Source organism: Aegilops tauschii, chromosome 3 (assembly GCF_002575655.3).
Source record: "Aegilops tauschii subsp. strangulata cultivar AL8/78 chromosome 3, Aet v6.0, whole genome shotgun sequence".
NCBI classification, from domain to species: Eukaryota; Viridiplantae; Streptophyta; class Magnoliopsida; order Poales; family Poaceae; genus Aegilops; species Aegilops tauschii.
Genome location: NC_053037.3, coordinates 372,969,746 through 372,994,736, shown reverse-complemented (window position 1 = coordinate 372,994,736; position 24,991 = coordinate 372,969,746). Strand labels below are relative to the sequence as shown.

At 45.3% G+C, this 24,991-nt stretch overlaps 2 protein-coding genes and 1 long non-coding RNA gene across 3 annotated transcripts; 1 reads left to right on the top strand and 2 right to left on the bottom strand.

The window, feature by feature from the left end:
- Positions 1-4,541: 4,541 nt before the first annotated feature.
- On the bottom strand, positions 4,542-6,438 carry LOC120976757 (uncharacterized). The gene is made up of 2 exons (XR_005773107.3): positions 5,817-6,438; positions 4,542-5,732 (listed from the first exon to the last, which is right to left on the bottom strand). It is a non-coding gene; the product is annotated as an uncharacterized lncRNA (long non-coding RNA).
- A 1,203-nt stretch (positions 6,439-7,641) lies between these two features.
- LOC109732394 (uncharacterized) lies at positions 7,642-8,892 on the top strand. Its single transcript, XM_020291570.3, has one exon. The coding sequence runs from the start codon at positions 7,759-7,761 to the stop codon at positions 8,521-8,523; it is 765 nt and encodes a 254-aa protein (XP_020147159.1). The 5' UTR covers positions 7,642-7,758; the 3' UTR covers positions 8,524-8,892.
- Positions 8,893-11,033: 2,141 nt separating this feature from the next.
- Positions 11,034-12,259, bottom strand: LOC109732393 (26 kDa endochitinase 1). Its single transcript, XM_020291569.3, has one exon. It carries the CDS (start codon positions 12,172-12,174, stop codon positions 11,221-11,223), a length of 954 nt encoding a protein of 317 aa, XP_020147158.1. The 5' UTR covers positions 12,175-12,259; the 3' UTR covers positions 11,034-11,220.
- Positions 12,260-24,991: the final 12,732 nt, after the last annotated feature.

Genomic DNA, 24,991 nt, shown 5'->3' with positions numbered 1-24,991 from the left:
AAAAAGGTGAAAACTGATGTAAGAACAAACAAAACCAAAAGGAAAAAAAAGACAAAGAAAAATAGAAAATAAAATATGAAGGAAAATCGAAGAAAATGGACAAAAATCATGAAATAAATAAAAATATAACTAAAGTAAAAATAGAAAAAAAAAACAACGACCGGGTGAAGCGAATGTTGCTTGTGATAGCGTGCGAGCCAAGAAACGCTCGAATGCACGAAAATGGGGCGGCCCGATATTGTAACACATCTAGACGAGGCCTATTATAACTAGCAAAAGAACCCGTGCGTTGCAACCGTAGAAAATAAATACCACACGCCCCTAACGCAATAACCATGACTCAATACCCCAATAGGTCCGCGTACTTTATTTCAACATGGCATCTTATTACTATAGATGCTTTTTGTCTTTAATTTGTTTTTTCGGGGCATTTCAATTTGAATTGACACCGGTACGAAAGAAAGATAGGACGTGCATTGCTGATCAAGGTTCCATCCTAAACAACATTAAAAAATTTATTAACATGTGAAACAACATCAAAAGGGCCCATGCGTCAACGGGAGAAAACATATTCACCAATGGCCGTGACCACATTTTTTTGCATCACCGAGATACACTATCACTCTCAATTTTTGAAATCATGAATATTTTTTAAAATCGTGCACATATTTGAAATCATGAACAATTTTCAAATTTTCGAATATTTTCTAAAATAAAGAACAGTTTTTGAATTCATGAACATTTTATAGTATTTGCAAAAAAAATAAAATTGTTAACAATTTTATTTAAACAATTTTCTAGTATTTTTGAAAATTGGTGGAACAATTTTTTAAATGCTTGAACATGCTTTTGATTAAACGAATATTTTTGAAATGCATGATCATATTTTGAATCAGCAAATATTTTATGAATAAATAAACTATTTTGTAAGTCAGGAGCAGTTTTTTAATTTTTAGGATATTTTTTCATTCATGAACATTTTTAGAATTGGCGAACTTTCGGTCAATTTCATTTTTTTAATATTCCCTCCGTTCCTAAATTAAAGTCTTTTTAGAGATTCCCCTACGGACTACATACAGAGCGAAATGAGTGAATCTACACTCTAAAGTATGTCTATATACATCCCTATGTGTTCCACATTTAAATTTGTAAAAAGAACAGAGGGAGTACAATGCATTTTTGAAAAATTATGAACATTTTTTGATTTCCCGAACATTTATTTTTCAATTTTTTTGAATCCACAAACATTTTATGATTTATTAAAAAAATTATTCAAAATTCTCATTTTTTTATTCATTTTTTAAATCCCAAATTATTTAAAGTAGAAAACAAAAACGGAAAAGAAAGAAAAAACGAAAATTGAAAAACAGGCCCCCGGACATGGCCAGTCCAAGCGTTAGCGTTGTGTCTTCTCCTAGTGCGCAAAGCGCAATATAGGAGGTCTCTACTGCATGGGCCGGCCGAGGCAGGGGATTCCCCTATGTGAAACGTTTTATCACTTATATATTGCATTGGTAGGTAACATTGTGCAAACACCGGGGGCAATTCCCGTGACGTACCGCTAGCAGCAATAGTCCATTTATTATTACTAGCAAATATACCCATGCGTTGCAACGAGAGAGTAAACATTTTTTATCCGAGCCATTGTTTTCATTTCGATTCAGTTTTGGTTCTGACTCGTAATATTGATGGCGTGCACCTATGGCAGATTCAGATAGCAACCGGTCGGTGCAGTTCAACACTAAGAAGGCCACGTCTATAAATTAAATCTATTTAAAAAGATCTGTATTTGTCACCATCACATGCACACAAATTAAGATCCTATATATCGGTTTCAGTATTAATGTTCATGACTATCACAAGAATTGTTTGGATATTTTCAAAATAAATCTTCATGTGCTTTGGATGTTCATGAATTTTATAAGTGTATGTATATGTTATAAAAAATTATTTGTGTATTCACTATAAAAAAGAATTGTATAGTCTGTTGGTATGTACGCGTGTAGATTTTATAAAAAACAATATGTATGTAGGGTCTTCGATTATGGGACATGTACAAAGAGAGAAGCTTGTGGCAGTACAACCTACGGTTTGTAATTTATTCATTTTAATCATTTCCCCCACTCGCTCCTTGCCAAGCAGCATAGAGCAATGCGTGCGGCATGTTCATTCGCAATACAAGTCAACGACGCGTACGAAGGAATGACGGATCATGCGCCAGTGATTTAGGTTCCACCCTAAATAGCATTTTTTTTCTAAAGATAGTTAATAATAAAAATAACATCATATTCAGATTCTAAACATTTTCTAATCAATTTTCATATATAACATGTTAAAATTAGAGTTAGGGTTTACAAGATATGATTATTTTAAAAAATTACTCTAGATGGATAGCCGGTTGATTAATGTAAATATTAGGTGCTTTATGTAAAACTTCAGAAAACGGTTCACTGTGACTTGATGTTGGACTACGGGTTGGTTAATATAAACGTCAGAAGGTTTTATGTAAAATGGAAAAATCAATTCGTCCCGACTTAAAGATGGACTGTTGATTTCAACAAATTGCAGGTACTTTTTTTCAAAAATGCGACAGACGACCAATAATGATGTGTGCTTTATTATTAGGTAGAGATTATAGGTATACAAGTACGGGTGATAAATAGCATCTGTGCTACTTGACGCTAAGTGCGTCAAGTAGTTCCTCGATCGCTTGGGCCGGCAGTGGCGAGGAAACTGCTAGTGAGCAGGACTGTATCGAGCCGAACTGTGCAACTTTTTTCCAACTTATTTTGGGGTTATTTATTCGGTTCTAAAAGATTAAAGTAATAAATTTTAAACATATTTTTATAGCAGGGGTATTTTTAAAATTTGGAGGAAATTTTCGGAAAATTGATTTTTTGAAAATACGAACATTTTGTAAAATTTTGAAATTATTTTGGAAAGTGTGGGTAATTTTTTAAATTGTGAACATTTAAAAAAAATATTTTCTCAAAAAGGACGATTTTCTTCAAACATTTGAAAAAATAGGCATATTATCAGTTTTCCGAATTGGTACATAATTTTTCAAAAAATTGTACTCCCTCCGTAAAGAAATATAAGAGCATTTAGATCATATATAAGAGCGTTTAGGTCACTAAAGTATGATCCAAACGCTCTTACTATATTTCTTTACAGAGGGAGTATATTTTCTTGGAAACATGTTTTTTAGGGACAGACATGTTTTTTTTAATTCCCAAGCTGGCCCGGTCCAGAAGAGCACATACAAATTAAACTTTACGGCTAAGATAAACAAACGGATTGCACGCCAGCCATGTCTTGATCCCCTGCCTAGGGGTGATAGCAAACCATCATATCACCAATAATAGCTCTTGCCGGTTTAAAATGGTTACAAGGATATCACGCATATGTTGTTTAAATGTCGAAGAGCATAAGAAGTATGGACAAAACCAGACCTCAAAAAGCAGATGTTTTTCACCGGCTAGAAAAACAGCACAATCTGCGATGGTGCTCCTACAGTTCAGGGTCTGGTGGTTGATCCTTTCTATCTTCGTTGGCTATATAGTGGCAGCGGAGACCGAAAGGGGACAATATGTTGAGGCGCATCGAGATCTGGTGTGATTTCCACATGTTTGTGTCCTGTAATCTCTATGGTTAATGGAATGTGTAGTTGTCGTTCAAAAAAAAAAGCAAGGACAAACCTAGAGCTGCATGAATGAAATAATAGAAGAGGCATCAACTATGGACAGAACGGGAGCAATGACGCTTTACATAGTTAATGGAATGCGTGGTTTCTTTTCAAGCCTCATTTTTTTGCCCACAAAAAATTTGACGCTTGAAGACATTATTGAACCGAATAAAGAAGAAGACATTATTAGTATGAGGGTCCCTCGAGCTCAGTCAGGGACAAAGACTTCAAATATCCTGCTCATGGCTGCATGGTGTACTATATTGATACCCCGCGCGTTGCTGCGGGACTTTGCGCTTTCCATGAGTAGATTCAAAGAAAATCATTAACTGTACAAATGAATAGAAAATACAGCTTCAAATGTTGAACAATACATTTACATTTTAGATGTTGATTTTTGAAGATCCAATGGAATATTGATATTAAATTTGAAGTGTTAATGAATATATTTTAAGAGCATTTAAGTAATTCCAGTACACTTGGTTAGCCTATAATCGCTCCAAATGAGGCATTTGTTCACCTACGAAAATGTTCAAATATGTGTGGCGAAAACTTAACAACTGGAAAATAAAGTATTGCATATGATAGTACAGGTAAAGCACACCTAAGAAGTGAGCTGAGATATACTCCCTCCGTTTCTTTATGTAAGGTGTATTATTTTGAGCACGGTGACCACACACTTATAGGTGTTAGGACAAAAGTACCCTTGGCAAATTTATTGGTTAGTGGCAAGTAAATCAATGAGTCCAGGAAAGTAAGAGATACATGCAATCGAGGGAGAGATAATTTCCTTCTTTTGATACAAGGAGAGATATAATTTCCTCTTTCTGGAGGGATAAAAAGGGAATTATGAGGATTTAAAAGAAATGCACCTTACATTGTGCAATTTTATCAAAAAACAAATACACCGTATATAAAGGAACGGAGGGAGTATGTTCCAAACATCCAGAGAGGCATCATGAATAGCGTACATCGATATAGTTCTTTTAATTGCTAAGGAAGCAGTAATGTACATAAGTAAAACTAAATTTTATTTATGTATACTGGCATGATAACTTCTTTGAAAAACTTACATGTAGGTTGTACCTTGTCTAGAAATCCCTACTCAGATGATTTTCTCTTTTTCATTCGGAGCAACAATTAGAAGTTGTGCTGTACTTGGCATTCTTGATTCTTCGAAGAAACTTAAATGGGAGAATAGACTCTTGATATTTACTCTGAACATTTTGGTTCATAGCAACTCCATTAAGATCGCCGATGAGTGAAAGCTGCAAGATCTCCTACGAAAGCGATGCACGACAGCACAAATGCACGGCGAGGCTAATTTCAGCGATATAATCAGGCATTAAGGAAAGATAGTACTTACTGGTAGTCTCCTCCAATAAATTCACCCCATCCCAGAACAAATGTACTCCTGGATTTGTGTTTCTGAGAAAATTATCTATCATGGTAACCCTGCAGAATCGCTTATAGGACCAGTAAAGATGTATAGAGATAAGAGGGAAAATGTGTTGATTAACATCACAAAGCAAAACTGCCAGCTCAGAGCATGGTCCAAATCTGGCTCTGGCCCTGATCTTCAACCATGGCTACACCTCTATGTAATCGTAGATTTCAGTAGGTTGTTTAAGGCACTTGTAATTTCCTCTAATATGTATTGTATAATCAATAAGACAATAACCAAGATGTACAGTCCTTAGATTACTATTAAAACTTCAATCTTGACTTAAAATTAACTACTACTAGAGATGACCTAAGAAATGAACTGAATGATGCAGTTTTACAAAGTTATTTATCAAAAAGGTAATACTTGTCAGATCGAGGACCAAATATCAAAAGATCCAACAATTCTAATAGCTACAATAATCAAGATAAGAAACACGCTAACCAAATAGGCAAAAGATTGCAGGGATGGTGAAGAGGGAGCTTCTGAGTTCTGAAACCTTCCTGTAAGCGGATGGTGATCGACGGTGGCCTAGTGCGACGATGGCATCCCCCAGAATCCACCAGCTGCTTCGCATCGCACCATTTATCTTTGTACCACTACCTACACACATCCGGTGACAGAGAGATCAGGTTCAGCCGGTGGCAGAAGCCAATGTATGGCAGGTGAGGCGCAAGAGAGACATACCATGTTGTGAAAATTTTCATGGACTCGGCGATGCCACACTCACGATGCAAGAAGAGTAGAGGAACTTGACAAAAGCCTTATTCAAAATAAAAGAAGAGCTTGACTAGAGAAGAAACGGGACACCGTTGTGGGCTCCTCCAGATCGTCGTTTTCAGATGAAGGAGGAAGAAGTAGTCTGGTCGGTGGTGATGGGTGGGGCCAAGGACACATGCGTCGCTGGCCACTGTCAGGGCGTTGGGCGGGCGCTGCTCCGTGGGCTTGCCCGGTGGCACTGAAGCAGGCTAGCCGGCGGCGAGAAGTCGAATCACGGGGTACAGATCGGTGTTGGGGAAGGTGGATCCACAGCTGCGGATGGTTGTGGCTATCGGCGAGGGCTCGGGAAGGTTGCCACCAGCGGCACGCGATGGGGTTGGGGCAGATGGCGCGCGCAACGGCTTGGTCGAGGGCGGCGCCGGTGGTCAGTTGGCTGGCGACGGCGCGCAAGTTGCTGGCGGCGACTTACGGGGTCCAGACGGGGAGGGGGTGGGGGTGGGCGGCGGTGGGTGGCTCTCGTGGGGTGGACGGCTGGGGGCGGCAGCTGTACCAGCGGCCGGTGTGTTTCTAATCTCTGTGTGGAAGATGGAAGTTTAAAGGGGATCGTGATGGAGAAGATGAATAGGAATCGGTGATGAAAATTAATTGGCAGAGGAGTTAATTGTGGAGATTATTGGGCGGAGAGGGTGGAGAGGCCGAAGAGGGTCTGGCGAAAGAGAGATGGTTTATCGTCGGTGGTAACTGAAGTGCATGTCAAGAGAATGCCTTGTAGTAGGGATAAACTTCTTAGTAATGTAAGATTTGGCGGGAGAGGCGCCAATGCATGCATGATGAACCTGTACAACTGCTGCATTGGTCAGCCATGAGTATTTATCGGATGTCCCCGATGGGACTCAGCCATGAGTATTGATAAGGCGCCAGCGACATTACACCTCATGTTTTCTCAGCCATGAGCATCAATCCTCAACCATGCCGCGAATGGTTGAAGATGGCATACAACAACTAAAGTCCATGCTTCAAATGATCTCAATCTCGTATCATCTCTTCCTTGAAACTTAGTTTTGTATCAAAAAATTGGGTTCACAGCAAAATCTCAATAAGACAGAGTGCATGTTATTTTTTTAAATAAAAAAACACGATGTTATGGTAAATATGCCAGTAACGAAAACTACTACGCCCCTCGCAAAAAAAAAAACGAAAACTACTACGCATATGTTAGCCATGTCACCGGTCCAGTGGGTGCACATATCCATCCGGTGCACCGGATTTTTGTTCCGTGACCAGAGGGTGTTCGCCCAAGGTGCGGGCATGCATGTCGGTGCGAGAGCTAACCGGACGCAAAGCACGGCGAGTCGGTTGTAATAAGGGATCCTCAAAAAAAAAATTTAAAAAAATTGACGGCGTGGATCCTCAATTTCCAACATCACCGCGGCAGCCCGCAACAGAAAGGCAGGCACAGATCCACCTCCACGCCTCCACGGGATAAGCATTACGGAGACACGCATTGCATTGCCTGCTAGGGGCCAGCCAGCCAGTGGGGTCGACCGAACCAACATCCGGGACACGAGGAAAGAAATCCCAGCCATTCTTCACTGACACCCGGGGCCAAGGGCGCCGCGAAGGAGAGATGAATTGAACATGCCTTTTTGTTAGACAAGAGGGAGATCGGAGTAATTAAAAGTGGGGTAGATAAGCCAGAGAAATGGTCGGAAGACAATCGTATCTTGCATGTCCAAAAGATTCTCGCATGGTTGTTAGAACCAACCACCTCGCCTCACCATCGCCAGGTTTTTCGGCTGCCACGGAGCATAAAGCCAGCCCGCCATAAACCCCTCGCCGCCCGGTCACCACCACACAGAGTAGCGGCGGCGAGCGCTCGGTCGCGTTGGGTCGGGGGCTGTGAGAGAGAATGGACGCGCAGGCCGCCGTGACCCGTGACGCCGTCGGCCTCGACGACCCGCTCGTCGCCCTCACCCTCGGATCCATCTACGCCGCCGCCCCGACCCCGCCGCCCAAGCCGCGGCGCCCCTCTCCTCCGACCCCTCCGCCTTCCCAGCCGGCGTCCGCCACCCGCCGCCGCCTCAACGACTCCGCCCCCGTCCAGCGCCGCCGCCCGAGAAACGAGCCGCCGTCCGACGACGACGCCGCCGCCGCGGACGGGGCGCCGCCGCCGTTCCCGTGGGCCACGGAGCGGCCCGCGCGGCACGACACCCTGGACAGCCTGCTGCGCCGGGGCGTCACGTCCGTCGAGGGCGAGGCCCGGTGCAAGCGCTGCAGCCGCACGGTCACCGTGGCGTACGAGCTGGCGCCCAAGTTCCGGGAGGTGCGCGAGTTCGTCGTCGCCAACCGGCACGCGTTCGACGACCGCGCCCCGGACGCGTGGATGTACCCGGTGCTGCCCGACTGCGCGGCGTGCGGGGAGAAGCGCTGCGTGTGGCCGTGGATCGCCGACGACAAGGGCGAGATCAACTGGCTGTTCCTCCTGCTGGGCCAGATGCTGGGCTGCTGCACGCTGGAGCAGCTCAAGTACTTCTGCAAGAACACCGGCCGCCACCGGACAGGCGCCAAGAACCGGGTCCTCTACTACGCCTTCCTGGAGATGTGCAGGCAGCTCGAGCCGCGCGGGCCGTTCGATGACACCGTCGCCGACGGCAACGGGTTCCTGCACTCCTGATCTACCGGCCCCTGCGCGCAGATGGATTTTTATGTCATGTGGTGTCGTCTTGTGTGTCGATCTGGTAATTTCTAGGGATGACGAGGAAAGAACAACTTCTCTAGATTTAATCTAGGGATGACGAAGTATTATTGGATCGTTATGATTATTATTTATCATGAGTTTTGATGAAAATGATTAATCATGTTCTTGCACTCAACATGTAATACATTACTAGTAACAAAAATGTAGTAATACTACATTACTACATTATCTGCAGTGTCTCCATGCAAGTGACTCTATTGCCGAGATATTTTTTTTGCCCCATTTATTTATTTACAATATTATATTATTTACCGATTAATTTGGCTCTTGTATTGGAGAAGGAAACTCACTTGGCATTCTTGGCTAGGATTGGCAGTGTTTAGCATGGAGATCAATTAATTTATATTGTTCTCGCAAAAAAAATTAATTTATATTGCAAGATTGTGCTCCATCGAACTAAGGCACACTGGAATGCTAGACCAACAAGCGTGCCTACGAAACTTTCCATCCCTAATTAATCTCCCCCAACCCTCTGAATTTCACCGGGTGAGGCCCTTGTTCTTTTTTTCAAACAGAACTTTCCACGTTAGCACACCCGTACATAAAAAGATTTACGTAGGTGTAACATTGCTCATTGTAGGAGCATGGATGGTTCTTCTAAAAAAAAGAGCATGGATGGCGTCATAAATGTAAGGGCATGTAGTGTTGATAAGATTGGCATTTTATATGAAGTCCACGTCATCTAGAAAAGGTAACAAAACATGTTATACACCAGGCGGCAAGTCTGGTAAGCTATCAACCAAAACAGAAAATAAATAAAACATATTATAAAATTTATTATCTCTTAAGTGTTATATTTTAGTGTTCATAAATACTCACTCTGTTCCCAAATATAACCCTTTTTAGAGATTCTAAATAGACTATATACGAAGCAAAATGAATGAATCTACACTCTAAAATATATCTGTCTGTACAATGAAGAACACGAGGGTAAGACAAGACATCTTGTACAATGGAGAAAAATTTATTATCTTCCTTCATAAGAGATCAAAGTGATCGGATCCTTCCCTGCGCAAGCGGGAGGTACGTGCACCAGACTACTCTCTCTCTCTCTCACCAATTAAGATTGTTACTAACATTGCAAGGGCGTAGACTTGGGTAAAACCTAGCCCCGTGTGCGTTCAATAACCTAAAGCTACGTCCCACTCTCACACAAATCCATGAGCGTTACTGCATATCTGTGTTGTCATTCGGTACTTTGGAAAACACTGTCGACAACTGTATGCACTAGGGCCCAAAGGCATAGGCAGGCTCTAGGCTGCCTGAGCCATGGCACCAGATTCCTTAATCGAGTGTAGCATCTTCAACAATGTAGCACATGTTTGGCCTAGGGCTTGTCCTGGGCTCGACTCGATGCTGGCTATGCCATTGATAGAGCCCAACTATGGTCACCTTCCCCGCCATCTTTGTGGCATCGTTATTAATAATTTTGTCGATGGTTACACAAAACTCATCGAAGTTACAATATACACAATGAGGAATTTTTTTGGGTGCTACTTTCTTTACTAATACTAATTTTCTTCCTTGGTCCCACTCAAGAACCATCATCATGTAATGATACACATTAGACTTGCTACTCAACACTCCATACTACTCCCCCTTTCTCAAAATGCAAGGCACATTTGACAATTTACAGTCTTCATTGTCTAAGTTTCACTATAGTTTTCACTGATAATACGCCTATACAAGTATAAGGAGGCGGAAACCTAGAACGGGGAAATCCCCTGGTCGACTCCGCATCGACCTCGACGACGGCGGCGGTGCTCTGGCTTAGTTACTCCCCTCCTGAGGGCATGTTGAGTTTCCTCTTTCTTCCCCCCTACCCTCCTTTAGTCCCCTGGTAAAAAGCTAGGCCTTTGGCCGGGCGGTGGCGGCGCACTTGCGTCCTGGTCCTCCTTGAAAGCGCCGGCTTGGGGTAGAGTTGGGGTTGGAGTGCTGCTATCTGTGGGTTGGTGGTGGTCGGTGCAATGCATCCTCGGATGTCCGGCGGCGGTTGAGGTGGGGAGATGTGTGCCTTGTTACCCCTTCAGCGGTTGTTGCCCTGCTGCATTCGTGCTTGCCGGCCTATGAGCGGCATCCTCGTGCTAGATGTAGGGGAGATAGACCCCCTCCGGCATTGGCACGACTGGGCTGTGGCAATGGTTTCTCCCTGCAAAGCTTGATTATCCTCTTCACTGCTCGTTGGAGGTCCGCGGACTCCTCTGTTCCCGTTGTTCTGGTCGGCATTGTGCTCTTCGACGCCATGGTTTTGTTTCCCATTATGTTGGCAGTTTGGCTCTTTGGCCGGCTTGTGTAGTTTTGGCCTTGGGCGATCTATGTCTGTAATTTTTCAATCTTTTTTTTTCTCATGCGCAGCCATTGTAATAATCCGCACTTTGTATCTTAGCCGGTTGATGGTTTCATTAGTTTGAAGTCTGGTTAAATGCTTTTCATTTAAAGAAAACTTGGATAGAAACACACCATTTATTGCATTATAATCGACTACACACGCATCTTGCGATGGATCGCACCATTATTCGCTTGTACTAGGCGAGGTCTATCGCAACGCCATTGTTACAATATTTAGAGAGCATTTATTTATTGCCCATCTTCTCGCACCATATAGACGATTGACTATGCGAACGGCCTCTGGTTATAGCAGTCCAGGTTGTTGCCATAGCTGACGCCGAGAAGGTCGCAGTAGCGCTTGTAGAACCCGATCCGGTCGGCGACACGGGCGTCCTGCCCGCGCCCGCACTCGAGGCCACCGTTGATGATGTTAGTGATCACGCCGTACCCAGGCACCCTCCCCGCCGCCTGATCGGCGCCCGAGGGGCTCCACCGGCCCGTGATCACGTCGTGGCTCGAAGGTTTGGGTGACTGTGGCGTCATCCAGAACCACAGCGCCGTCTTAAACGACACGGTCGCGTCCGTCGCCACAAGGTCCGGGTTGTTTAGCAAGTCGGTGCCGATGGCCCGCCCCGCTGGCCCGTAGTTGTAGTTGTGTGAGATCTGGATGGGCCCGCGCCCGAAGTACTTCTTGCCCGGCGCGCATGGCCACTGCGAGCTCGGCGTGCAGTAGTCGGAGGTGGCGCCACGCTCCTGGTTGAAACAGTAGCCCCACGAGTAGGGGCCGTCGGGCGCTGTCGGCCACCCGCCGGTGGTCTCGTGGGAGGTCTGAGCGAGGAACGCGGCCACCTCGCGCTTCCTGAAGTCGGCGCCACCCGTGGTCGCGAAGCCCGGGAACGAGTTGGCGGCGGCGACAAAGGCGCCGTAGTTGTAGAACCCCTTGGCCTGGCACGCCGCATCGTTGCGGTGCAGCAGCATCTGGTCGAAGAGCGACTGCGAGATAATGGAGGACACGCCGCCGCCGGTGGGGGTCGGTACCGGTACCGGGGTGCCGCAGCCGTTGCACTGGCTTTGGCAGCCGTCGCCGCAGTAGTCGGAGCCGGAGCCGCAGAAGCCGAACTTGCTGCAGCAGAGGCAGTTGGGGCACGTCGCCCCGCCGGCCTGCGAGCCGCACTGCTCCGCGTGTGCAGACACGGCGAAGGCCGCGACCAGCATGGCCACCACCGCAACTCCTCTCATCTTGGGCAATGAAGCAGAGCCCGCTCAGCTGGTGATTTAGTTACGAGCTAGTGTGTCACACTACTCGTGTAGTGGTATGTGTGTGTGCCAGAAGCTGGTGCAGTCCACGTCTTTATATAGCCAGCAAGCCACAGCAGACGTGCCCAACTTTCCACGAGGCCGTGATCGCTCTACTTAGTCTAGCTACGCAGTACAAGCAAGTTCGGCAGATCTCGAGAGCGATCTAGTACGTGTACTTTGTACGCATGTTCCGATCTCGTGTAAGCATGGAATGCCGGTGCTGGTGCACATGCGGCACATGCCGGTGCACCGGACGTTGATCGGGCTGGAAGTAAGCGTGGAAAATTCCTCTCAACTCAGCTTCGATGGCTCTCTGGGTCAGATTTTTCTCCCGCTTCCTGCGCGCATGCAAGCAAGCATGCATGCATACGTGCACCAGCTCAGCGTTGATGTGCGACCAAACTTTGATCGCCGCATTAAGGGATGGACGGACGTGGAATTTTGTTGGTGATGTCGCTTGCGTGCATGGAATTCCATTCTCTTTCTACTCGTTTCTTTCTGTTAGCGACGCCCTGCCGACCAGGCAAACTATATTGAATTACACTTCTTTCCAGGTTAAGACAGGATTGCATTTTCAAAGATTAACATAAATAAAATAAAATTATAAACTAATAAATATCATCTTTCCAGGTTTTAAGAGAATGACTCGAACCTAATGAACCATAGATACATATGTGCGTACTTTCAGAAGTATCGAAACGAACGCAGCGGAGGAATGACAAGAAGGGCTCAAGCACATCCATGGAGTCAACAAAGACATACTTCAGCACCTCTCTCATCACCCCCTTCACTCTTGCAGACTCACGGTCAAGACGTGCATATATCACATACTACTAAGCACTCATTCTCTTTAACCCTATAGGATTCTTGAAAAATCATACTAATATGTTACCTACTAACCATACGAAACTACCTATCTTGAAAATGATGAACCCATCGGAAACCAACCATATTTCAAATCCAACCTATAGAACATGTTCTCTTACCATCTTTACTAGCCTTTCTCCCAAGACAATGCAGGCTTGTGAGTGGTGGATATGCAACAATCGACCTCTTTTGAATGCTCACATGAGCTCCCCGACATGATTGTGACATATTTTCGTTTAATGATCATATGAGCTGCTGAAGATGATTATGATATTGTGTCTTGATGGTTACTGAAATATTAATATCTTTAGATATAGTTACTTGATTTGATATTAATTTTGTTAGATGTGTGTTGGATCCTTGTTCATGTCAGCAATCAAGGCATCGGTATTTCAATCTCTGGTACAATATGTGAAAGTCATATACACCGAAACCAAATAGGCAATGGATCATCAACAATGATCTGGGATAAAAACTGGATGCCTAGTAGGGACAAAACAATTTATTTACAAGAGTGGGTGGGATTTGGGAGGGAATTACTTTATGAATAATGTATTACCTTTGCTCATAAGTTATTTTACCGTCTCTAGGCTAATATTAAGGAACTAGAGAAGATACCAGCGCGTTGCTGCAGGAATTGGTGCAATTGTTTTATTGAGACTTGGCAGTATGAAACTTTAGTATTTTGATTAGTCATATGAGAATTGAAACTAAAGTACATATAATTTATTATATTTATTATTATATAGTCCTAAAATATATATTGAATTTAGTGAGACGCATATTCTGTACTAAGTTTTTTTTCATGCATAGTGGCATTATGAGTTGGCATAGTTGCATGTTTGAGAGAACTAAATTTAATGACACACGTATGATGACATGTGAGTTGGCATAGTTACATGTTAAGATAGTTGAGTTAGTGGGGACCAACTATTTAGGTATATAGGATATAGGATTCCTGCCAACCAAACAAGGGAATAAAGAAATCTCTCAAATTCTCACGTGTAATACTCATTCGACACCAAACAGAGGATTTAAAATAAAATGACACTTCCCACATCTAATCTATCCACAAGTCCCTCCTCTAAATTCTTCTACCCCTTCCCAAAAGTGTTTGGGTCACTTCTTTTGAGCTTATGTTTTTCTGTATCAGAAACATGCTTATGGAAAGTGGTGGAAATAAGCACCGGCAAGAAGAAACCTCGTGAAACTACTTTTCCAATTCTTCCAGCTTATGAAACTTTGGATTTTAACGGTGTTAAGCTTTGCAAAGCCTCTAATACCACTTGGCTTCAATTATGTCTTGATTTATATATATATAATATAGTAGAAATTTATTGTTGTTACAATGCATAAATGAGCAAAAAAGAGAATCTCAAACATCATTTATATCCATCATTAGTGCATTTCTTGTTATGTTTTTCTTAGCTTTTTTGCATCATAGACGTGTGATCTTTTGTATTTTACCACGTTTGCGCACACCTTTTTGTGCAGGGGATTTGGAGCATTGAATGAAAACACCTATGTTTTTGTGCAAAATATGCTAATTTGACATCATAAAAGCCCACCATATGAAGATATAAGCACATGGGAAGAAACCAGGATGCGTTCTCCATCGAAAGGCACCACCTCGCCATACCTTCGGTCACGGAGTTCACGTCATCAACCATCATCATTAGTATGATCATCCACATCCTAGACATCAACTCCTCCATTCATCTCGTTGTAATCGCAAACCTAATGTGAATTTATACGAGTATCACATTAATCATTTATATTTTATTGCCATGAACACCTTGGTGATGTCTTGTGTCTGAAAAATCATGGATGTCGCCTAGAGGGGGGTGAATAGGCGCTTTAAAATAATTGATGCATGAGACTCAGTGAGTTTGATGAGCTCACTCTTAATGACCCTTGAGCCATTTTCGAGGTGCTCAAAGTCCTCAAGGAGTTTAGCATGTGCAACTTCAAGCTTCTCATTTTCAGTTTTGAAATCATTGGCCACTTCAAGAGCCCTATCATAGGATTCCTTTATTCTAGATAGTTCTAGAGCAAAAGTCTCCTCAAGAGATTCCTTGGTGGTTTGTTCAAGTTTAAGAGCTTGAGAGAGGTCCGCGATCTCATTAGCGTAATCACGCTCATGGCCTTCCATTTTATCAATGGTGACCTCATGCTCCTCGAGATGAGATTCCAACTCCTGAATGTATTTCTTGCTCTTAATGGCAATAGACATGATTTCCATGAAGTTGGAACGAGCAATTTTATTCTTATAAAGAGCTTTAAAAATCATTTCCCCCTTAATTTTTAAGGAGGTAACATTATCATTATCTTCATCATTATCAACATCATCATCATGTTGGGAAACGTAGCATCCGATTTCAAAAAAAATTCCTACGATCACGCAAGATCTATCTAGGAGATGCATAGCAACGAGAGGGGGAGAGTGTGTCCACGTACCCTCGTAGACCGAAAGCGGAAGCGTTTGACAACACGGTTGATGTAGTCGAACTTCTTCTTGTTCCGACCGGTCAAGCACCGAACGTACGACACCTCTGAGTTCTGCACACGTTCATCTCGATGACGTCCCTCGAACTCTTGATCCAGCAAAGTGTCGAGGGAGATGAGTTTCGTCAGCATGACAGCGTGGTGACGGTGATGGTGAATTGATCAGCGCAGGGCTTCGCCTAAGCACTATGAAGATATGACCGGAGGCGTAAACTGTGGAGGGGGGGCGCCGCACACGGCTAACAGATGTTGTCTGTGTGTGTTCTAGGCGTCCCCTCACCACGTATATATAGGTGGGAGGGGGAGGGAGACAGCCTTGGGGCGCCCCAAGTAGGAGGAATCGTACTTGGGGGCCTTGTCCAATTTGGCCCCTCTTACCATATTCACCGGAGGGGGAAGGAAAGAGGAGGGAGGAGGGAAGGAAGGGGGAGGCCGAATCCCTCCCCTTCCTTCTCTCTTCCCCTCTTTCCCTCTCTCTCTGGTGCGGCCCATATGGGGGGGCGCAGCAGCCCCTCCTGGTTGCTGCGTTTCCCCTCTTGGCCCATTAGGCCCATATAGTTGCCGGGGGGGGGACCCTTTCCGATGACCCGATATGTACCCCGTACCACCGGAACACTTCCGGTGTCCGAATAATATCGTCCTATATATCAATCTTTACCTCTCGATCATTTCGAGACTCCTCATCATGTCCGTGATCTCATCCGGGACTCCGAACAACATTCAGTCACCAAAATCACATAACTCATATAATACAAAATCGTCATTGAACGTTAAGTGTGCGGACCCTACGGGTTCGAGAACTATGTAGACATGACCGAGACACCTCTCAGGTCAATAACCAATAGCGGAACCTGGATGCTCATATTGGTTCCTAGATATTCTACGAAGATCTTTATCGGTCGAACCGCAGTGACAACATACGTTATTCCCTTTGTCATCGGTATGTTACTTGCCCGAGATTCGATCGTTGGTATCTTCATACCTAGTTCAATATCGTTACCGGAAAGTCTATTTACATGTTCCGTAATACATCATCCTACAACTAACTCATTAGTCACATTGCTTGCATGGCTTCTTATGACGTGTATTACCGAGAGGGCCCAGAGATACCTCTCCGATACTCGGAGTGACAAATCCTAATCTCGATCTATGCCAACCCAAAAAACACCTTCGGAGATACCTGTAGATCATCTTTATAATCACCCAGTTATGTCGTGACGTTTGATAGCACACAAGGTATTCCTCCGGTATCCGGGAGTTGCATAATCTCATAGACAAAGGAATATGTATATGACATGAAGAAAGCAATAGCAATAAAACTGAACGATCAATATGCTAAGCTAACGGATGGGTCTTGTCCATCACATCATTCTCCTAATGATGTGATCCCATTCATCAAATGGCAACACATGTCCATGGTTAGGAAACTTAACCACCTTTGATTAACGAGCTAGTCTAGTAGAGGTTTACTAGGGACACGGTGTTTTGTCTATGTATCCACACATGTATCAAGTTTTCGGTTAATACAATTCTAGCATGAATAATAAACATTTATCATGATATAAGGAAACATAAAACAACAACTTTATTCTTGCCTCTAGGGCATATCTCCTTCACATCATTCTTATCATCATCAACATCATCATCACAAGACATATTGGGATTCAAAGTAGGAGATACCTTCAAAGCCTTAGCCATAAGGCAAAAGTGAGAAGCAATAGATGATGATGTAAGATCCCTTGAAGCAACATTCAAGACCACATCTTGTTCCATGGAATGTTGGGTTTCTTCTACACTGTTAGCACAACAACTCGGGGAAATACATGCATTTTTATCATCGCAACAAGATATAGCAAGCATATCATCATGAGATTTAGTCAATCCATTTCTACATGATATGCAAGGACTATCAACACAAGCATGAAACATGTAGGATGCTCTAAGTGTCAAAGTCCAAAGACGAAGCATTGCAATAAGATAGTGATGAAGAATCGTCAACAATAAGCCCACTGTCATCATTGCAATGAAAAACACTACTCACCATATCATTACCTTTTGTCAATCCACATGTAGGTGAAGTAGAAGAAGTTGAGAACACAACACGGCCGGAGGTGGAGGGAGAATAATCATCCCCACAAATCTTGGACACACCATATTTATCTTGTAGCTTTGTCCACAACTCATGAGCATCCCGAAACGGCATGAGTTGAAATATAACTACATTCCTCAAAGCATCGAAAAGCACATTATAATCTTGAGCATTGAGGTAAGAGTTTTTCTCATCCTCTAGAGATAATCTTAGAGAATCATTTGGAGGAGAAAACCCCATATCTACAATTCGCTCTAAATTTGGGTCCATGACCCTAAAGAGATTAAGCATGCGAATAACCCAAACATCAAAATTTGTGCCATCAAAACTAAGAGTACCAGAGAATCCTAATCCCCTAGTTGACATCTTTACTCTCTAGGCAGTTAAGCCAAACAAAGAGCAAATAGGCTCTGATACCAAGTGAAAGATCGTGGATGTCGCTTAGAGGGGGGGTGAATAGGCGCTTTAAAATAATTACGGTTTAGGCTTGAACAAATGCGGAATAAAACTAGTGTTTAATTTGTCAAGCACAAAACCTAAAACGACTAGGCTCACTTATGTGCACCAACAACTTATGCTAAGCAAGATAGACAACTAAGTGATAGCAAGATATATGACATGAAACAATATGGCTATCACAAAGTAAAGTGCATAAGTAAAGGGCTCGGGTAAGAGATAACCGAGGCACACGGAGACGATGATGTATCCCGAAGTTCACACCCTTGCAGATGCTAATCTCCGTGTGGAGCAGTGTGGAGGCACAATGGTCCCCAAAATGCCACTAGGGCCACCGTAATCTCCTCACACCCTCACAAAATGCAAGATGCCGTGATTCCACTAAGGGATCCTTGAGGGCGGTCACCAAATCCGTACAATTGTCAACCCTTGGGGGCGGTCACCAAACTCGTACACTTTGGCAACCCTTGGGGCGGTCACCGGAACCCGTACAAATTGCTCGGGGCAATCTCCACAACCTAATTGGAGACCCCGACACTTGCCCAGAGCTTTACACCACAATGATTGAGCTCTGAAGCACCACCAACCGTCTAGAGCGCCCAAGGACCCAAGAGGAGCAAGCTCTAGGGTACCAAGCACCCAAGAGTAATAAGCTTCTCAAACTTCACTTCCACGTATCACCATGGAGAACTCAAACCGATGCAACTAATGCAATGGCAAGGGCACACGGAGTGCCCAAGTCCTTCTCTCCCAAATCCCACCAAAGCAACTAATGCTAGGGAGGAAGTGATGGAAATATGCCCTAGAGGCAATAATAAAATGGTTATTATTATATTTCCTAAATCATGATAAAGGTTTATTATTCATGCTAGAATTATATTGACCGAAAACTTAAATACATGTGTGGATACATAAACAAATACCGTGTCCGTAGTGAGCCTCTACTAGACCAGCTCGTTGATCAAAGATGGTTAAGGTTTCCTAACCATAGATATGTGTTGTCATTTGACAACGGGATCACATCATTAGGAGAATGATGTGATGGACATGACCCATCCGTTAGCTTAGCATAATGATCGTTCAGTTTATTGCTATTGCTTTCTTCATGTCAAATACATATTCCTTCGCTTATGAGATTATGCAACTCCCAGATACCAGAGGAATACCTTGTGTGCTATCAAACGCACAAAGTAACTGGGTGATCATAAAGATGCTCTACAGGTATCTTTGAAGGTGTTTGTTGAGTTGGCAAAGATCGAGATTAGGATTTGTCACTCCGAGCATCAGAGAGGTATCTCTAGGCCCTCTCGGTAATACACATCATAAGCTTGCAAGAAAATGACTAAGGAGTTAGTCACGAGGTGGTGTATTACAGAATGAGTAAAGAGACTTGCTGGTAACAAGATTGAACTAGGTATGAAGATACCAACGATTGAATCTCAGGCAAGTAACATACCGATGGACAAAGGGAATTACGTATGTTGTCATAACGGTTCGACCGATAAAGATCTTCGTAGAATATGTAGGAGCCAATATGGGCATCCAGATTCCGCTATTTGTTATTGATGCGAGAGGTGTCTCGGTCATGTCTACATAGTTCTCGAACCCATAGGGTCTGCACGCTTAACGTTCGATGATGATATAGTATTATATGAGTTATATGATTTGGTGACCGAATGTTGTTCGGACACTACTGGAATCAGCTAATTTGCCATTTGCCAGCTCTTTGCCGTCTGCTAGCTGACGGCAAAGAAGCTCTTTGCCATCAGCTACCCAAAAGCAGACGGCAAAGAAAAGGCTGACGGCAAAGAAGCTCTTTGCCATCTGCCAGCTCTTTGCCGTCCGCTGGCAGACGGCAAAGAATCTTTGCCGTCCGCTGGCAGACGGCAAAGAGTGTGGTGGCCCCCACCCCCCGCTCGTTTGAAAAAATCTTAACGGCCCACCTCTTTGCCGTCCGCTAGCAGACGGCAAAGAGGCAAAAAGGCGGACGGCAAAGGCTGGCGGACGGCAAAGAGGGCACTTGACTAATGGCAGGTACCCCCCCGCCCGTTACTCACTTCCTCCTCGCCCTTCTCCTCCCACCCCGCCGCCGCCGCCCGCCGCGCGCCGCCGCCCCGTCGCCCCCGCCGCCCCGTCGCCCCCGCCGCCCCGTCGCCCCCGCCGCCCCACCGCCCCGTCGCCCCCCGCCCCGCCCCCCCCGCCGCCCCGCGCCCCACCGCCGCTCCGGCCCACAGCCGCCCCGGCCCCCCGCCGCCCCGCACCCCCCGCCGCCCCAGGCCGCCTCCTCCACCGCCCCGCCCCGGCCCCCCGCCGCCCCGCCTCCTCCACCGCCCCGCCCCGCCCCCCCCGCCGCCCCGGCCCCCCGCCGCCCCGCCTCCTCCACCGCCCCGCCCCGGCCCCCCGTCGCCGGCCCCTCCCCGACCCGTCGCCGCCCCCCACAGTGAGCCCCTCCCATTTTTTTCTTCTGTTTTTTTGTTTTTCTTTTCTGTTTAGATAAGGTTTTTTACTTTAAGTTTTTTCAGTTTAGAATTAATTAGTTTAGGTTATTTAGTTTAATTAGTTTAGGTTTAATTAGTTTAAATAGTTTAGTTTTAATTAGTTTAGGTTTTTAGTTTAGGTTTAGGTTAAGTAGAAGGGGGAAGAAGAAGAAGAAGAAGAAGAAGAAGAGGAGGAGGAGGAGGAGGAGGAGGAGGAGGAGAAAGAAGAAGAAGAAGAAGAAGAAGAAGAAGAAGAAGAGGAGGAGGAGGAGGAGGAGGAGGAGAAAGAAGAAGAAGAAGAAGAAGAAGAAGAAGAAGAGGAGGAGGAGGAGGAGGAGGAGGAGGAGAAAGAAGAAGAAGAAGACGGGGGATGAGAAGAAGTAGAAGAATGAGAAGAAGTAGGAATGAGAAGACCCCCTGACCCCCCAACCCCGACACCACACCCCGACACCCGACCCCGACTCCACCCCGACACCCGACCCCCTAACCCCCTGACCCCGACACGACCCCCCGACCCCCTAACCCCCTGACCCCAACACGACACCCCGACCCCCCGACCCCGAAACAGCACCCCGACCCCGACACGGCACCCCGACACCGACACGGCACCCCGACACCGACACGACACCCCGACCCCCGACCCCGAGACCCCGACCCCGACCCCGACACCCCGACCCCGAGCCTGACCCGACACCCCGACCCCGACACCGACACGGCACCCCGACTCCGACCCGGCACCCCGACCCGACACCCCGACCCCGAGACCCCGACCCCGACACGGCACCCCGAGACCGACACGACACCCCGACCCCCGACACCTCCCGAAAAGGTGTTCTTTGGCCTTCCAGAAGCCGACGGGGTCATATATTTGTGAATTATTAGTTAGGTCATATATCTTTCGATTTTGTTATGAAAAACATCATATATAATTGTGTTGATCGGGTAGTTTTAAATGTGCAGTTGTTTCATCGCTGCGAGGTTTGGTGTTCGACGACCTCGCCGTGCGTTTGACGAGCTCTGCCCCTTCGTTCGTGGGTGAGCACAAATGACATGTCCTCCTCCCCCATTAATTATTTGATCTATTCCGATGAAACTTGATAGCTAGATATATATGTGTCTTGAATCATCAGTATGCGTAACCGATATGTGTCTCCCGTTCGAAAGCGTCATAGTTATAAATATGCATGCATGCATATTTATAACCTTGATTCTTTCGAATTGTCCAACGCTATCCATGGACAGCCCGAGTATGTTTAGATTGGGTTCGTTTTCCCATATGCTTTGCTCCGGATTCGACACATAAATTTCGTCAGTGCCTCCCCTGTTGTTCTCCGGGTACACATCCTCTCTGTTTATTGCAGAGACGTGTATCAGGAGAACAGCGGGGAGGTGCTGCCGAAATTTTGCGTAGGATCCGGGGCATAGCATGGGAAAATGAACCCAATCTAAACATACTCGGGTGGGATTAGGACCTATCATTACCTATTAGAGTGTAGGTTGCATGGACGTAATAAAATTGACAAAGTAGATCAACTGATGAATACATACATGGTGAATTATATATATATATATTTGTTGTGTGTCTAGTAGCTCTGAAAGTCAAGATGAGTGATCGTGCGTGGATGTACACCGGTCACACTGGTCAGAACAAATGGAGCACTGAATGGTTCACAAAAACCAAGGGGTTTGTGCGAGCCGCATTTGCAAATGGCCAGAGGAAAACCTGGTGCCCCTGTTTACGGTGCGGCAATTGGGAAAAGAGGACAGAGGCTGAAATGGGCAAACACCTGCAGAAGAGTGGTTTTACGCCCGATTATACGGTGTGGACATTTCATGGTGAGTCTGCCCAACGTGACCGAGCTGAGGTGGATCGTCGTCGCACCGACGAGCATGGTACCGGGATGGAAAACATGGTGCAAGACTTTGATGATGCTCGGGATTCGGACGAGGAGATGGAGGAATCTGCAAAGGCCTTCAATGAAATGTTGGAGTCTTCAAAACGTCCGCTCCATGAGCACGCTGAGCTTTGTCAGTTGGATGCCATCTCACAAGTAATGGCTCTGAAGGCTCAGTTCAACTTGGGCAGAGAATGCTACGATGCAATGATGACAGTATTTGGACGCTTTCTACCCAAAGGCCATGTAATGCCTGCAAACCTGTACCAGTCGGACAAAATCCTCCGTGCACTGAAGATGCCCTATGATAAGATACATGCATGTGAGAAAGTATGTGTCTTGTTTAGGCTTGACTATGCAGACTTGAACTATTGTCCCATTTGCAAGTCTTCCAGGTATGTTGTGGTAGACAACGGTATGGGTGAGAAGACACAGACCAAAATCCCCGTTAGTGTTCTTCGGTATATGCCAATCGTACCAAGACTTCAACGTCTTTTCATGGTCGAAGAGACGGCCAGACAGATGACATGGCACAAAACGGGCAAAAGAACCGAACTAGATGCAGATGGGAATCTGATGATTGTACACACATCGGATGGTGTTGCGTGGAAAAAGTTTGATGAATTACATGGTGACAAAGCGGCAGATCCGAGGCATCCTCGAGTCGGCATCAGCACGGATGGGTTCAGTGTGTTTGGTATGACGGCAGCCCAATACAGTTGTTGGCCCGTATTTGTCTTTCCACTCAATCTCCCCCCCGGACAGATTATGCAAAGAAAGAACATTTTCCTGACGTTGATAATTCCAGGGCCCAACTATCCGGGGAAAAATATGAATGTGTACATGCAACCGCTTAAGGACGAATTGCAAGAAGCCTGGGATAATGGGTTCAAGACATACGATGCCTATAGCAAACGGAACTTCATAATGCGTGTCTGGTACATGTACTCGACGCATGACTTGCCGGCGTATGCGCTATTCGTTGGCTGGTGTGTGCATGGAAGGTTCCCGTGCCCCACATGCAAGGGAGCTCTTGAGTTTCGTTGGCTTCTGGCCGGTCGCAAGTTTTCTTGCTTCGACATGCATAGACAGTTCCTGAATCCTCGCCATAAGTTCAGGAAAGACAAGAAGAACTTCATCAGAGGTAGAGTTGTCAAAAACTCTGCACCACATGCATTGACAGGCCAACAGAACTTGGATCAGTTAAACGCTCTCGAGCCAGATCCAGAGCGTCCAGGGTACTTCAAGGGGTATAATTCTAAGCACGCCTGGACTCACAAAACATGCTTATGGGATCTGCCTTACTTCAAAGACCTCCTTTGCCCACACAACATCGACGTGATGCACACTGAGAAGAATATCGCCGAGGCACTTTTTGGTACATTGTTCAGCATAGATGGGAAGTCAAAGGATAATACTAAGGCTAGAGTCGATCTGGAGGCGCTATGTGATAGGCCGTTACAAAACATGAAAGAACCGAAAGGAAAGCAGAACTGGACGAAGCCAAAGGCATGGTTCAATCTTGGAAGGCCAGCTATGAGGGAAATTATCTTGTGGGTGAAAATGCAGTTGATGTTCCCCGATGGGTATGCAGCGAATCTACAGAGGGGAGCCAGTCTTGATAAATTGAAGATATTTGGTCTCAAGAGTCATGATTGGCACATATGGATTGAGCGGGTAATGCCGGTGATGTTGCGTGGCTTCATCCCTGAGGATGAATGGCTAGTACTGGCAGAACTCAGCTATTTCTTTCGTGTTCTTTGTGCGAAAGAACTATCGCCTGGCGTGCTAGAAGAAATGGAAGAGTTGGCGCTGGAGTTGATCTGCAAGTTAGAGAAGATCTTTCCACCGGGCTTATTTAATCCAATGCAACATTTGATTTTGCATCTCCCGACCGAGGCAAGATTGGGGGGGCCCGTGCAAAATCGTTGGTGCTACCCAACTGAGAGGATGCAGAAGACGCTTCGACAAAAATGTAAAAATAAACGTAGAATTGAAGCATCGATGGCTGAGGCATTCATCACTGAGGAGGCGGCAAACTTCGTGACAGCACACTACGAAGCCAAAAATCGTCATTTGCATAATCCGAAGCCTCGGTACAATGCTGACGACCGTAAAAAGGGTGGATCCAACCTCAGCCTATTCAAAGGGAATCTCGCACCAGCCAGTGTTTCAAATCCAGTATCTTTGGATAACGAACAATGGCGGACCATTTCGTTGTATATCTTCAACAACCTGATAGAAGTGCGGCCGTACATCGAGTAAGTTCTCGGTACATAGTTTCGCCACTTCTATTTCCTTTGAACTGCTCTTATTCCTGGATATTTCATACAGTCGATACGTCGCCTTATTCTCGTATGGAGCGGTGATCCAAAAGGATTCTGTCGAAGAGTATGAGCTTCTCGCAAAGCAAGGAGGCGGCTATCCCGGTTTCATCTCTTGGTTCAAACAAACGGTAATTTCTATTA